A 15289-nucleotide genomic window follows, 5' to 3' on the forward strand; every position below is an offset into this window, starting at 1 on the left:
TGCCACTATTCATTGAATTTTGACAGCTTTTCCCCTCCTTCCTCTAGTTCGGTCTACCTTTTCCCTTTACACTGTCCCCTCCACCCCCCACCCTGCCTCACTTCAAGTACCCATTTCCTGGTGTTTGTTTTATTGTATTGTTAGCCTTTCTAAGGAATTACATTTGAGTTCTCCCCCAAATCTACCATATTTGTTAATACATTTGTGTACACTTGGGTCACTGTGTAGTGTTTACTTATTTACTTCACTTATCTTGCATTTTTGTCCAGGGCTGGCTTAGTCTGTGATTCTCCTACCTATGCCTCCCTTGCTGCTGGGAACACAGATGCAAGCCTTGTTGTTTGGAGGTGGGGGTCTTGTTAGTCCAGGCTGGCCTCAAACCACAACTCTCACAATCTCTTATGCCCCAATAGGTGATATTACAGGCAAGAGTCATCATGTCTGGCCCCTGTTTATTCTTAAAGGGGATCACTAGCTGATAAAATGGTAACAATAGGAGTCAGGGAAGTCAGGAAGATTAACAGCATGAACAAAAGACAAAGAAGGGAAATTAAAAGTTCTTTGTTCTATGGCTGGGTGCTGGTGCTCACACCTGTAATCCTAGCTACACAAGAGACTGAGATCTGAGGATCCAGGTTCCAAGACATCTCAGGTAGACAAATCCATGAGATTCTAATCTCCAATTAACCCGCAAGAAGCCAGAAGTACAGGTGTGGCTCAAATGGTAAGAATATCAGTCTTGAGTAAGAGTAAGAAGCCATGAGTTCAAGCCCCATTAGTATTAAAAACATACAAATATTTGTTCTTTAGTTGGGTGTCAGAGGCTTATGCCTATAAATCCTAGATACTCTGGAGGCTGGGAAGGAAAGTCCATGAGACTCTTTTCTCCAATTACACCAAAAAAAAAAAAAAAAGCCAGAAGTGGAGCTGTGGCTCAAGTGATGGAGTTTTAGCCTTTAGCTAAAATGCTCAGGAACAGTGCTCAGGCTCTATTTCAAGCCCCAGGACCTGCACATGTGCACACTCATAGTTATTTTGCTTGGCAGGATTTTGGACAGCTGATAAGGCAGTTTTATGGCTGATGATGTTCATGTCACCTAAACCACTCACATATTCTGTCACTGGTGAGTGTGGCATCTCCTTAACCTCTTAATGTTCTCTCATCTCAAGGTTCCCAAGTTAGCTTCGATGTAAGACAGTGCTCTTCCTGTGTATTTCTCTAACTTATCTCACATCTATACTTGATTCATTTCTGGCAGTACTGGGATTTGAACTCATAGCTCTGTACTGTCTTGCTCAGCTGGGGTTCTACCACTTTTACTGTACTTTAGCCCAGCTTTTTGCTGATTGTTTTGGAAATGGAGTCTTTAGGATTTTTCTGCCCAGCTTAGGAAGAACCACGATCCTCTGGATCTCAGCCTCTTGAGTAGCTAGAATGTAAGCATGAGCCACCAGTGCCTGGCCCCTTGATCCGTTTCTTCTGGCATAAATACCCTACATTCCTTTTCATCAATACAAAAAGGCTAGTTCTACAGGAGGCTCTTCACAGTTGGTTTTCTCCTGTGAGCAAAACTCTTCTGCTCAAATCTCACATCTCTCAAATATTTCATATTCCATTTATACTTCTCAAGTCTCAAATACTTTTTGGACTCTTGATCATCTTTCTTAAAACTGGCCCTCATTCTCTTTGATTTCTTCATAGATTTTTTTTTTTTTTTTGGTCATGGAGCCTGAACTCATGGGGCTCGGGCGCTGTCCCTCAGCTCTTCAGCTCAAGGCAAACGCTCTACTGCTTGAGCCACAGCGCCACTTCTGGCTTTCTAGTGGTTTACTGGAGATAAGAGTCTCACAGACTTTCCTGCCCGGGCTGGCTTCGAACCGTGATCCTCAGATCTCAGCCTCCTGAGTAGCTAGGATTACAGGCATGAGCCACTGGTGCCCAGCTTCTTCATAGATTTTTATGTTGGATATTACTTTATTCTGTTGCTTAACTGTTTTGTCATCTGTCACAAATACAGTTGACAGGAAACTAGTCCTCATTCTCTGCTTGTAGCTACAGTGCACAAGACAGTGCGTAACTCTTGCAACAAATGGAATGGGACAAAGAATGAGGGATCAACTTAAGTCCTTTCAAAGTCTAGGGAGTTCCCATAAGGCCCCCTCCTAGTGTTTGCTCTCTGAAATCTCCTAACTTGTCAGTTCTGACAAATATAATGCCATGAGTAATTTAACAGACATCTCTTACCTTCATTTGATTTTAAGGCCTGTTTGCTCACTAGACTGACCCTTCTTTCTTCTGATGATTGTCTAGGTAGATGAATAAAATCACCCAGAATGAGTTTATCATATCTTTTGGAAATTATGCCCTGAGGTATCAAGTGATCTGTACTGTGTTCAGTTTATGAGGTAGTTATTGGCCAAATCTCATCCATCAGAAGTTATGAGCCTGACCATAGCTGCTTTCATTTATCCTTCACATTGCCAAGGTATTAGCAAGCCTATGTTGTAACTGCCCCAAATTTTACAAGTCATATTCTTTTTGTGCAATGGTAACTGTACTTTTTCCCCCTAAATGTATACATTATATTTTACTGCTGAATTCTTTTCACAGAAAAAGGGAGGTCATGTGCTTTTTTGTTATTTTTGTGGTTCTGGTACTGAGGCTTGAACTCACAGACTGGGTGCTGTTCCTTAGCTTTTTTGCTCAAGACTGACACTGAACCACTTGAGCCATGTAGTTCCACTTCAGATTTTTGCTGGCTGATTGGAGATGAGTCTCCTAGACTTTTCCAGCCCAGGTCGCCTTCAAACATCAATCCTTAGATCTCAGCCTCCTGAATAGTTAGGATTACAGCTGTGAGCCACTGGCACCAAGTTGTGTAATTTTTAAAGAGACATCTAAGTTTGGTGAGCAAAGTAGATTTCAGCTATCTCATTTACTGTTCTGCAAAGTCAATGTAACATTTAAGTAATCACTATTAAGTGAGGAGTAATGTCTGTCTTTCCAGAGGCTAATGAGAACCCAAACTTGTTTTAAGCAAAAAATTTGGTTAGCACCATGATCCTCAAGTTGTTTGGTTTTTTGTTTTGTTTTTGTAAGAACACTGAATATGGGCTCTATAGTTGAGGAATTTAAGTTGAAAGAAAAATAGGTGAAGACAATGTGTAACAGAAAAAGTAGTAGCATTGATAACTGTAAGTGAAATCAATTCAAAGCAGAGGTTATTACAAGTAGATTGAACTATTTTAGAAAATGCGACCTAATTTCCATGTTAACAATTCTTGTATGATCAACTGTCCCTGGTTCTGGGAGAACTTAATTTCATGGTTATGTTCAGTTTGAAATACTATTTGACATCCAAATAGAAAGCTGCTCACTCATTTACTATGAATATGAACACTATTGTAAGGATGATAGAACTCTGATAAAAGAATGCTGCCCTACAGGTGTTATTCTTCTAGTGGGGAAAAAGTCCAGGCGTGTTTGCTACTGCTATGTGTTGCATGAGGGAACAGACATACGGAAAGAGAATGTTCTTATGTGAGAATAAGAAGGAATTGTGGGCATTTCACACTGAAGGGTATTTCAGTGTGCTGCGGCTAAATGTTCAATAGGTTATGTGTGTTGAAAATATTTTCCACTTAATATGGGTTTATCTTGATGGTACATTGAGAAGCATTTGATACACACTTAAGCTGAGAATTTTTTGCTCAAGGCTAGTGCTCTACCACCTAAGCCACAGATCCACTCTCAGCTTTTTCACAGTTTATTGGAAGTGAGTCATCAGATCTCAGTCTCCAGAGTAACTAGGATTATAGGCGTGAATCACTGGCACCTGACTTGGATTTTTTTTTTCCTTAAGTCATTCCTTCCCTAGGCTATCCCAGCAGTATTTGGAGAAAAGACCCAAACTTGAAATTCCAAATTCAGTTTCTAATGAATGCTATGGCTTCACATCATCATAAACTCAAATACTGCAAATCAGGACCTAGTCTGTATTTTAAAGGGAGTGGGCAGGTGTTACATCTGGGGCATATGTAGAATAGATAAGAGGAGTATGTTAAGATGCTGCATGGCCTGGACCTCTGGCAGGATGAGTGCCCACACACAGACATGGTAGTCAGTCTGGAATGGCAAGTCTGGGTGAGGTGGACTCAGGATATCATGAGTCAGATATGATAGGCAGGTCTGGTCTGGATTACAAATCTAGCAATCACCAGCCCATCAAAATTACAAGCCTAGATGAGATCACCTGGGGAAGAAGTGTGGATAGAATAAGGAAGTTCTGAGAACTAGACCCATTCTCTCAGGAACTCCCATTCTCTAGGGAAGAAAAAGAAGGCTGACAAAGGATATCACTGGTTAGTTGTCAAGTGCTGTGCAGAACAAAATAAAGCTAGAGAACGGGGTAGAGAATGCTGGTAGGCATAAACACATGGGTATTGTTTGTCACAGATGCAGTTATCCAGAGGAAGTTTGGAGCTCAATGAGCAAGTAGGTTGGATATGGAAGTCGGATGATACGGCAATGTTAAGAAATTTGAATTACTCAGAGTGGATTTGTATACAGAAGACATTTAGTGAGGAACTTATTATATAATGGGTTTTGGTTTGGGAAATACAAGTTGGAAGAAAAGATGGACTGTCAGTAGATTTACTGAAGTGCCCAAGAAGATCAGATTCTTAAGTAGTCTTAAGAACGGTGTTACCAACATATATTCTTCAGAATGATGCTCCAGAACCAACTGAAGGAGTTTGTTTTTAAAAAAAAAAAGTCACATTTCTATTCAATGTACTTCATCCTAGGACAAGATCCTGAGTGGGGAAAATATACCAGATGATACTCATATTCACTGTGCCTGAAAAACACTGCAGTAAGGCTGTGAGACCATGAGAAACAAATTAGTAGGAGAGTCTAAGAAGGTAAAATGCATGATGGAAAGAGGCCAACCTGTAGACGGCTTTTACTCTATTTTGTGGTTATAGGGAACATCTGAAAGTTAAGTTGGGATACTCCATCATCAGATTTATGCAGTGAACTGGGATGGGTAGACATCTAATAAGAACATATATTCAATGCCTAAAAATGATTCTTTTTAATTTTTAAAATTATTTTTATTTTTTTGGTCAGTCATGGGGCTTAAACTCTGGGCCTGGGTGTTGTCCCTCAGCTCTTCTGCTCAAGGCTAGAGCACTACCTCTTGAGCCACAGTGCCACTTCTGGTTTTCTAGTGGTTAATTGAAGATTATAGAGTCTCACAGACTTTCCTGCCCCAGCTGTCTTTGAACTGCGATCCTCAGATCTCAGCCTCCTGAGTAGCTAGGATTACAGGTGTGAGCCATTGGCACCCAGCTCTAAAAATGATTCTTAATCCTTATAGTTGGGCCCATCAGTATTGAGATTTTGCAGTTCTTCAAATGTTTTAAAATGCTTTTAGATGAATGAGCTAAGATTTTGAGAAAAGTGTTTGTTTTTAAAAAATTATCTGTATTTTATACTATAGGAGAAAATTATTGGGGCAAAAGCCAAATCCTTCCCAGAATAGGTTAGCTATTATTCCAGACAGTGAATTGGAGGTATCTTTCCATTGTATCTTATATCACAGCCCTAAGTGAATAGAAATGAATCTAATCATTACTCCATTATACAGGTAGAACATAATGATCAATGGAAGAGATTTATTCAGGCCAGTTATTAAAACAAAAAAGTCCTTGGTACATATAAAATACAGCTGACTCCATATTTTGATTTATGAAAAATAAATTTATTACATAACACCTTGTTTTTAACAATGTTCAATTATTTTTTTATTCAGAATACTTGTGTCATTCATGTAAAATAGTTTGATACAGTACATTGTATGTTATAGGTTTTTTTTTTCCTCAAAAATTCTAAGGCTCTCCTATTCCTCCTCCTTTGCTGAAGTAAGGGCATCCTAAACAACGTGCGAACAAGTTTTTAAAAAGAAAATTAACTGAACAAAATTTTAATAGCACTACACCAACCAGCTTTAAAATCAGGACAAAGTATCTGAACTGGATGCCGCACCTTTTTGAAGGAAGTCACCATTCATGCTTTTCTCATTTTAAAGCATGCTCACAAATCAGCAACACCAACAGGAAAAAATAAAACACTGTCTATGACAATCATTTTAGTTTGTTTGCTGAACCAAACAGGTTTATATCAATGACAACATTTTTAATTACTATCAAATAGCAGCTTTAATACCAGTCAAGTCATAGATTGAAAATATAAAACAAACTTAAAAGTTGGAAATTAATCTTTGGGAGTTTTGAAACCTTTCTGGAAAACCTATGTGGCTTTTTGTACTTAAAAAAAAATCCAAGCAAAATTCTTGTCAATAAACACTGATTAAAAGTAGAAAATGAATCAACCCATTGATAAGACACTAAAAAGAAAGGTGTACCAAAATAATCTCATTTTGAGTCTTCGTTATTTTGTTGAGTTAACATAAACTGTATGTTTCAAGTACCAGTTAAACTTTGTGTCTGTGTATTATTGGTCAGATAATGTTGTTACACTGAAAGAAGTCACCACATACAACAACAAATGCTTGCCCCTAGCACATTTCACAGCTTCAACTGCTACAGACTGTCACTGAAAAAAATGCATTGGTCAGTCTGAACCATGTCAAGTAAACTATGGAAGTAGCAAATCCACAACACAAACTGTGCTAGCACTTTCTTTTCAAGTCTAACTCCAAAATAGGTACAACTTGGAAGCCACTATCCCAATCTGTGAAAAGTGGTGGAACTTGGCTACTGGACATTTTGAAGATGTGGTTGTACAGTACATTCTCATGGCCCATACCAGGTTCCCTCGGAGAGCTGCACAGTCAGCCCTGCAGCATTAGCAACAGTGCATTGACAAGGTTCTGAGGCAGCTCAGTACCGATGTGTCTGATGTGAGTACTGTGGAGGCTGCTGGGAGGTAGCTGAGTATCCCATGCTGCTCTGGGGCTGTGATGTGCTTGGTCCAGGGTTAGGATAGGCAGCATGTGGATTGGAACGCTGGAAAAGAGATGAGGGCAAAATGTGACTCAGATACTTCAAGGAGTAGCCTGGTCCCAAGACACCCATGCTGAATGGGGTAGGACTTTCCTATTTCAAGGAAGTAAGATTTAAAAGTCTGTACTAGATACTGCCTTTAGAATTAAAATGACAAGACAAACAAAACCCAAATCTTTTATTTTTTTTGGGGGGGGGGGTCCAGTCTTGGGGCCTGAACTCTGGGCCTGGGCGCTGTCCCTCAGCTCTTCAGCTCAAGGCTAGCACTCTACCACTTGAGCCACAGAGCCACTTGGAGCTTTTTTCTTTTTTGTTTATGTGGTGCTGAAGAATCGAACTCAGGGCCTCGTGCATGCAAGGCAAGCGCTGTACCACTGAGCCACCTTCCCAGCCCAAACCCAAATCTTTTAACAACAGCTTTTCTTTAGGAAGTCAGAAGTACCACATTCTCAAGTAAATCAAGAAAAAACTTTGAGTTCTGTCTCCTACAAAAAGTATTTCATTAAAAAGCTAAGGTGTTATTACTGTGCTATACAAATAATTTTATTCTACTGCAATTGTCCCCCTTTTAAATCTACCTATTAAATAATTTGAGATGTTTATACAATGTATTTATTAGGAAATTTAATTTACAGGCTCATTTATTTAATAGACCCTCACCAGAACTCATATATGAATAAAGAATGAAAATGAATTTGACACAAGAAAAGTTACCAGAGCATCAATTTCTTTCTTTTTCATTAGTGTGCATGTATGTATGTGCGTCAGTCCTAGGGCTTGAACTCAGAGCCTGGGTGTTGTCCTTGAACTGTTTGTAATTGTTGTTCAAGGCTAGTTTTATTTTGTTTTGTTTTGTTGCTCAAGGCTAGCACTCTTACCGCTTGGGCCACAGACCCACTTCCAGCTTTTTAGTGGTTAACTGGAGATAAGATTTCATGGACTTTCTTGCCTAGACTATCTTCAAACTGTCATCCTCAGATCAGTTCCCTGAGTAGTTAAAATTACAGGTGTGAGCCATTGGCCTGTGGGTTCAATTTCTTTTATACTAAAATATTTATAGGAACTGAAGGTAAGACTCAAGTGATAGTACTCTGGTCTTGAGTACAAAAAAGCCAACCAACAGTCAAGGCCCAGAATTTAAGTCTCAGTACTAGCACACACATACACACAAAATTAATGCCCTTTAAACTACTGGTTCTTATTTTCTTCTTCAATGTTACATTAGAAAAGGAAAAATATCACTACTGAAAAGTGAGATGAGTGGTATTTTCAATTCTAAATCAGGCAAGAGGGAAACAGTGAAATGAAGTGTTCTAATTTTGAAGTTATGTCTTTTTTTGCTCCTCAAGGGCTATTAATACCAAAACAAATACCCTAACAAATTAATCACAATTTACTGCTTCTCTTTTGATGCAAATTCATTTAGTCATATAATTTTACAAGACTTTCTAAAATAACATTTTAGGAAGAGTAGACTTGTTAAGAGTCAAAAATCACTACCCTAAATCAACAGCAGCAATAACACCTACAAAGTAGCACCATTTTCTAGCTCACAGAAGCATACAGGGTTGTGTTTAGTCTGAGTACACCCTTCAGCTAAAAAGGAAGGTTATCTCCTTCTGAACGAATGGGGAAAAGATGCTGGAATGTCCCTTAAAGATGTCTATTCCCAAGTGCTTTTTGTTTACATAATAATAAAGAGCCACAACTCAAACAGACAAGGATGTCCATGTTTCAGAGGTTGGATCTTTCTTTTATCCCAAGTAGCCAACAGATAATAAACCTAACCAGTTGGTTTCATAAGACCTATGCCTTTTTTTGTAGGTAAGTAATCCCTAATTGGTCATATTTTCAGTATCCTTTTTACAGTGAAACAGTTTAATTGAGAAATGTAAGAATGAGCAGAAGAGAAAGGGAAATAGTATCCAGTTTTCCAAACAAGTCTTTCCACAAAAAGCCTGAAAATGTCACTCGACAGGATCCATACACAGTCCTAGAAGCAGCCTCTGTGATCAGATCTAAGCCTGAGTCGAATTTACCACTATATTTCATCAGTGATGCCTCAATTTCATGAAATGGCAATAATATACAACCCCTCATGACTTACGTTGATCAAAGGAAGCCATGTACATTTCATCCTTAGAATAACAAACCAACAGTTGTTACAGTATCACCAGTACCACCACCACTTAGATGTTTACAGTATACTATGAATACTAAGAATTTTAATGATGATAACAGTAATAAAAAAACATTGCTATCATCTGTTAAGGGTTATGTCAAGCTAGCCATTATACTCAAGCATTCATCATTCCATTTAATCCTTACTCCAACTTCCCCTATTCTATAATGAGGACACAGGATCATTTACTATAGAAGAGTAAGTGGCAAAGCTGGGATGGGAAAGCCTATGTTCTTAATCACTATGGCACTGTTTTGAAATAACCTACTACTGTAATCCTCTATTATAATAGTGCTTAGCCATCTCAGGTCTAGGCTGATAGAAACTTAGGTTTTACTAGTCTCATTTCATAGATGAAAAGAAATTAAATGTCAGGAGATGTTCTTTTACTTATTACAAATCACAGATTAAATAAATGGCATAAATTCTGATTCTGTTTTGGTTCAAAGTCTTGACCCCTTCCTACAATTAAACTGCAAGAGCTCTTCAATGTCAGTAACATTCCCTGTATTTTCCCAAGTTCACTGAGGTCAGTGTTTCTCAATTACATCTCATTTCCCAATGTCATAAGCCCTTCTGCAAACACCAACATGGCAAGTCAATTCAAAACAAACTTGAAATACCTGATAGTCTGAGGTCATGATTAGTCCACCTGAGGTAGTGGTAGGAGGAACAACTCTCACTTTTTTCAATGGGGGTCCCTGTGTGTGGCTGCTGTCTTGGTTCCCTGGGTGACCTGTTCCATTAGTGTGGTTATTGCCCTGCTGCTGCTGCTGGTTCTTCTCAATTGGTTAAAGAGAAAAACAAAGTTCAACTCAGAAGCAGAACAAAATGCAACCACAGCAAAAAAGTCATTTGGGCTGTCAAGAACAAGACACTGCCAATTGTACTTTAATACTTACTTTGTCTCCTTTGTCATCTGGTTCTTCCTCTGTTAAAAATTCTCTTTTTGGGTAAGGGATTTGACAACCGGCAAAAACGCTGATCACAAGAAAAAAAGAAAAATAATTTCTGGAATATTAATTGATACTTCGATTACTTAGGTAGCATTCATTTAAAATATGGAGACTCAGTCTCCATATAAGCAATATGAGCACTTAAACTAAGTGTGAAACAATCATCCTTTTTAAGCAGTGACACTAATAGCAGACCACTTGAAGGCTTTATTTTGTAGGAAGATAATCAATATTCATTTACTATGAGTCAAAACTTTTCTTTTATCTTAGCATTGTGCTCTTTTATTACAACCAAAATGCAGAGTCCAAGTGAAATGTATATCACTACTTAAGGACAATTTTTGTTTTAGCTTCAGTTTTACATTTAAAACAAAAGTGAGTAAAGGAAACACATTTATTTGGGAATGGCATTTTAGAATATACAACTGTAACTGCAGGCAGCAAGCAATCTTAGTGATTCTGAAGGAGCTATAGCATTCATAATCAACCTGGCACTGCCTAACTAAATTACTAATGAAATGAACGCAATCATCATTTCACAAAGCAGGAGATGAGCAAAAATGCCTCCTAACTGTAAAGTCCCTAAGTGACACTTCAATCAGGGGCCTCAATTTTTCTTGTCATAAAAAAACCTCTGGGTTACCATGTAAGAATAACAATAACTTAAGAGTGAAAACTAAGAAAAGAACATTCCAAAATGCATCATGCTGGCATATTAAACTGATCACTTACTCTGATGTAGGAAGTGGGTCTTCTAAGAAGTAGGGATCCTGCATAGCCTGTTCTGAGGTAATTCGCTTTATTGGGTCCATAGTAAGCAATTTCTGAAGCTGAAACCATAAATCAGCAGTAATTTACATCATATTAATTCTAGTGTTATATCACTCGATTCTCATACAAATAATAATTATACTTACATTTTGACTTTAAATTATCTTTCTCCCTTAATAATTTAAATTGCTTTACCCAATTTAAAACAAGACTAAATTTCTTAGTTTTTAATTATTTTTCTGAGAAAAAAAGCTTGTAAACAAATGATACACTAGCCACACACAGCTATATAAATTTAGATCCAAATTAAGTAAAACTGAGTTAAATCTGTGGCTATTATACTGGACAGAAAATACTAGTTTAAATAATATGTAGTCCATCATTTAAGTGTTTTTAACTTACTACTGCATAACTAGATTAAATACAGAATATCACACTAACATGGAAATTCTGTATTTTTAGTTGAAACAGCAACTAGTAGATGGCACTATCAACTAAAATGCTTGATTCTAATGTTATGTAGACTGTGTTGTCCTGGTTTATATCCTTTGATCTAATGCAGTGTTTTCAGACCTCAGTGTACAGCAAAATCACCTTGTTCGAAAATCAGACTTGCTTGAACATCTAAGCCTGATCCCAGAGCTTGTGACAGACAGTTCTAGTTAGGTGCCCATGAACCTGCACTGGCAGCAAGTTCCGAGGTGATACCTGTGCTGTTGAACCATACATTATTTAAAAACCAATGAACTAAAGATACATTGAGACTTAATGGGACATGACACATTGTAGAGAATAAAGAGACAAAATGTTTTAAAATACAGATAAAATGGTGAGACTAACATTTCATTTCAGTGATCCAATATTTCAGTAGGGACATAATTTTATTTTTAGAGTTGAGAGTAAAATCTTCGATTTTCTGCTTTAAATGCTCAACAGTTTTAGTGGCATTAAAATAAGAGCTTTTAGGACTACATGAGGTCACCAACAATTAAGACAGGTCACCCCTGTACAAGAAAGTAGGTCTGGCTCAATGGCAGAGTTACTGTCTACATGCATATGGCCCCGAGTGTACAAAAACAAAACAAAATAGAAACAAAACACCCAAAGAAAAGTGAAGTAAAGCCAAACTAAAACAAACATAAGCTGCAAGGAATGCATATCTCTCTTGAAGCTCATAAATAATGGCAACAAGAGCTATCTCAGATTATTAGTGGCAGAGAATTAGTAGAAATATGAGTAGTCCCCCTTAAATCATTACTTTTAGTCATTATTTTGAGAATAAATCTTTTAAGATTTAATTTAACCGTCCAATTTGGGTTCTGTTATAAATACTGTTATAAGTTACCTTGGGTGGTAACATGACAGATTAAACATTGCTTTTTAAACTGCTGATCAATGAGTAAATATGTAATATTAAGAGAAGAAGCAAAAGCAATAGAGAAAAAAAGAAAAAGAATAATGTTTGTCAAACGATTTGGTTGCTATAAATGAAAGTTTAACCCTTCTAAAGTCAAAGAGTAACTGAAAATAAGGATTAAACGAATTTTAAGTGAAACAAAACATAATTTGCTTCCCCAAACTCATTTTTCTATCATAAATCCTTTTCTTTCATTGGTTTTAGGGCTTGAACTCTGAGGCCTGGGCTCTTCAACTCAAGGTGAGCGCTTGAGCCACAGAGCCTCTTCTGGTTTTTTGGTGGTTTACTGGAGATAAGAATTTCACAGACTTTCCTGTCTGGGCTGGCTTTGAACCATGATCCCCAGATTTCAGCCTCCTGAATAGCTAGATAGGACTACAGGCATAAGCCACTGGCACCCAGCATAAATATTTTTAAACATAAAACTACAAAACATTTTAAATAGGAATCTTAAACAAACTGAGTAAACCTCATCATGACCTTATTATTTTTATTACTGCATCGATTCCTTTAGATTCAAATGACCTAGATTCTAAGTTATTTTTCCATTACATGTTGATAAATATTCTGTCACAGTCTTCCAGAAAAAGGAAATAATGTGTACTGTCACTAAAGGATTTCTATTCAAGTTTATAGTGGTATCTTGGGAGTTAAAAACTTCTTTCATAAGCAATCCTTTGGGGCTGGGAATGTGGCTTAGTGGTAGTGTATGTCTAGCATGCATGAAGCCCTGGATTTGATTCCTCAGTACCACATAAACGGAAAAGGCGGGAGTGGCTTCATGGCTCAAGTGGTAGAGTGCTGGCCTTAAGCAAAAAGAAGCTCAGGGATAGTGCCCAGGCCCTGTGTTCAAGTCCCAAGACTGGCACAAAAAAATAAATTAAATAAAGAATCCTTTAATAATTGAAACGTAGGGCTTAGGATGTGGTGTAGTGATGGTTATGCTTGTTTCTGATTTTTTTGAATTTTTAAAATGACTAATGAAAAACCAATGAATGTGGTTAAAAGAATGTTGACACATTTGTTACAATTAGTACATTAAACAAATAACTGAACAGTCTACTGAGCTATGATGTAAGTTTGAGAAAACACATACTTTGATGCCTTTATTAGTATGCATCATTAAAGTACTCTGCAAATGCTAAGTAATTATATTGACCAATAAAGCCTTAAACTTGTGGATTAGGGGAAATCCAATTTTTTTAATACCATTATCTAATGCTTACCAAGTGGAATGCTTTACTATCTGGTTTAACTTTATGTTTTTCCATATACTTGATAAGGCTGCAGTTGGTATACCTGAAAGAGAAATACTATGAAATATCTATATTAGATTTGGCTTAATGTGTTCCCCTAAAAAAATTATTTTGATCATAACTGGTATCACACACACACACACACACACACACACACACACACACACACACATTGCATCAGCATAGAGTAGAATTAACTCAGTTTTATATTTCATTCAATATCCACATTAGTTACTTTTGAACAGACATCAATGATTACATGTAAAACAATTTCATGAATAACTCCCTTTTTATTCTCTACATGAATTATATTTTAGCAATTAAATCCTATCTAGTCAAAAGTTTAACTTAGCCTTACTCAGTGAACTTGAAACATATCTGTGATAGGTCAAACTGGACTCTCCTAACTCTAGCCTTACATTGTCAGTAAGTGAAATATTTCTTCTCTTATTAAAATTTGCTTAAATTATTATATGACCTAGGTGGGTAGTCAAGTGTCAGTATTAGCAAAGTACTTTTAGTTTATTTCTTCACCTGGTATTTTTCACCATTGTCTAGCTTCAGAAATGAATAAATATGGAAAGAACTGATTTTTTTTCTTATTCAAATCAGCTACTAGAATTAGTTACCTTCTCTACATCATCAATTAAGCAGCTTAAGAAATGACTGTCATCATGGAAACTATCTGAGTAGTAAGTAAAATTACTTATCAGAGTAATCTTATGTTGAGTACTCTATTATGTAGAAGATTCAATTCTATCCTAAGTATTCTGGAAAACTTAAAATCAACAAAGGTCCATTTTCTTTCCAACTTACGTATTTCTTCTGAAATCTTTCATTAATGTTGAATGTTCAGGCATCTTTTTTATATCTTCCCAATCTTTATCTGTGAAATACATTGATAAATTTTTATGTTGCCTAAGTTCCTATTCTCAAGAATTTTTAACAAAGGTTACTACATTAATTTCATTACTTTTACCTATTAAAGAAAGCCCAAATTTCAAATAAATGCTCATCTACAGCTTAAGAAGAGTAAATACAATTCAATTATCACTTTATATTCCTATTTAATTTTAAACTGCTTACTTTTTTATTTTACTATAAGCTGCCTCAATTTTATCACTGAAAGGAAAATACTATAAATATTCTGATGATTAAACATTCCTAATTCTTCTAATAAAACTACCTGTTTTCCCTTTTCCAGCAGATTTCTTGGCTAAGTCAGCAACCAGTATCTTCAGTAAGAAATGGAAAGTCTTTCCTCTTAGTGGCTTTAAGATACTTCTTTATAAGATAGCCTTCCTTTCACCTGCATATTTCTTTACATTAACAATCAAGAAGCAGTAATGACTGCAGTAGAACAGGGTGAAATAAAATACACTAATAACAACAGTTTTAGTCAGTTTTTCTGGCATTAGACTTTCTCTAACAATACATGTTAGCTAACTCATCCTCTCCATCATCACTGTCAGTGGGCTGTTAGCGAGAATCTACTAGGTGCATGGCCTTGAACTAGCAGCTTAATATCACCTTTGGCTTTTCAATGACCTTAGAAGTTTGCCTGACTGTGAACTTACCACTAGTAAAAACATTTTCTACAAGTCCTCCACATATATCACATAGTATAGACTATAAACTTAGGCTCTCAACTAGAATTTTTTTCTTCAAGTATCTTTTT

The 15289-nt window shown here is 36.8% G+C and overlaps 1 protein-coding gene across 4 annotated transcripts in view; it reads right to left on the reverse strand.

The window, feature by feature from the left end:
* Positions 1 to 5760: 5760 nt before the first annotated feature.
* Positions 5761 to 15289, reverse strand: part of Cdk8 (cyclin dependent kinase 8) — a 117105-nt gene continuing 107576 nt past the window's right edge. For 3 of the 4 annotated variants that reach the window (XM_070003084.1, XM_070003083.1, XM_070003081.1), the window contains 6 exons: positions 14428 to 14497; positions 13582 to 13654; positions 10900 to 10997; positions 10114 to 10192; positions 9835 to 9993; positions 5761 to 7032 (listed from right to left, as the gene is read on the reverse strand). In XM_070003084.1, coding sequence (XP_069859185.1) covers positions 6907 to 7032; positions 9835 to 9993; positions 10114 to 10192; positions 10900 to 10997; positions 13582 to 13654; positions 14428 to 14497 — 605 coding nt within the window. In that variant the 3' untranslated portion in view covers positions 5761 to 6906. The remainder of the gene's footprint in view (positions 7033 to 9834; positions 9994 to 10113; positions 10193 to 10899; positions 10998 to 13581; positions 13655 to 14427; positions 14498 to 15289) is intronic. The other variant, XM_070003082.1, reaches the window with a different exon arrangement.

Source organism: Dipodomys merriami, unplaced genomic scaffold (genome assembly GCF_024711535.1).
Source record: "Dipodomys merriami isolate MVZ:Mamm:240054 unplaced genomic scaffold, mDipMer1.0.p SCAF_6, whole genome shotgun sequence".
NCBI classification, from domain to species: Eukaryota; Metazoa; Chordata; class Mammalia; order Rodentia; family Heteromyidae; genus Dipodomys; species Dipodomys merriami.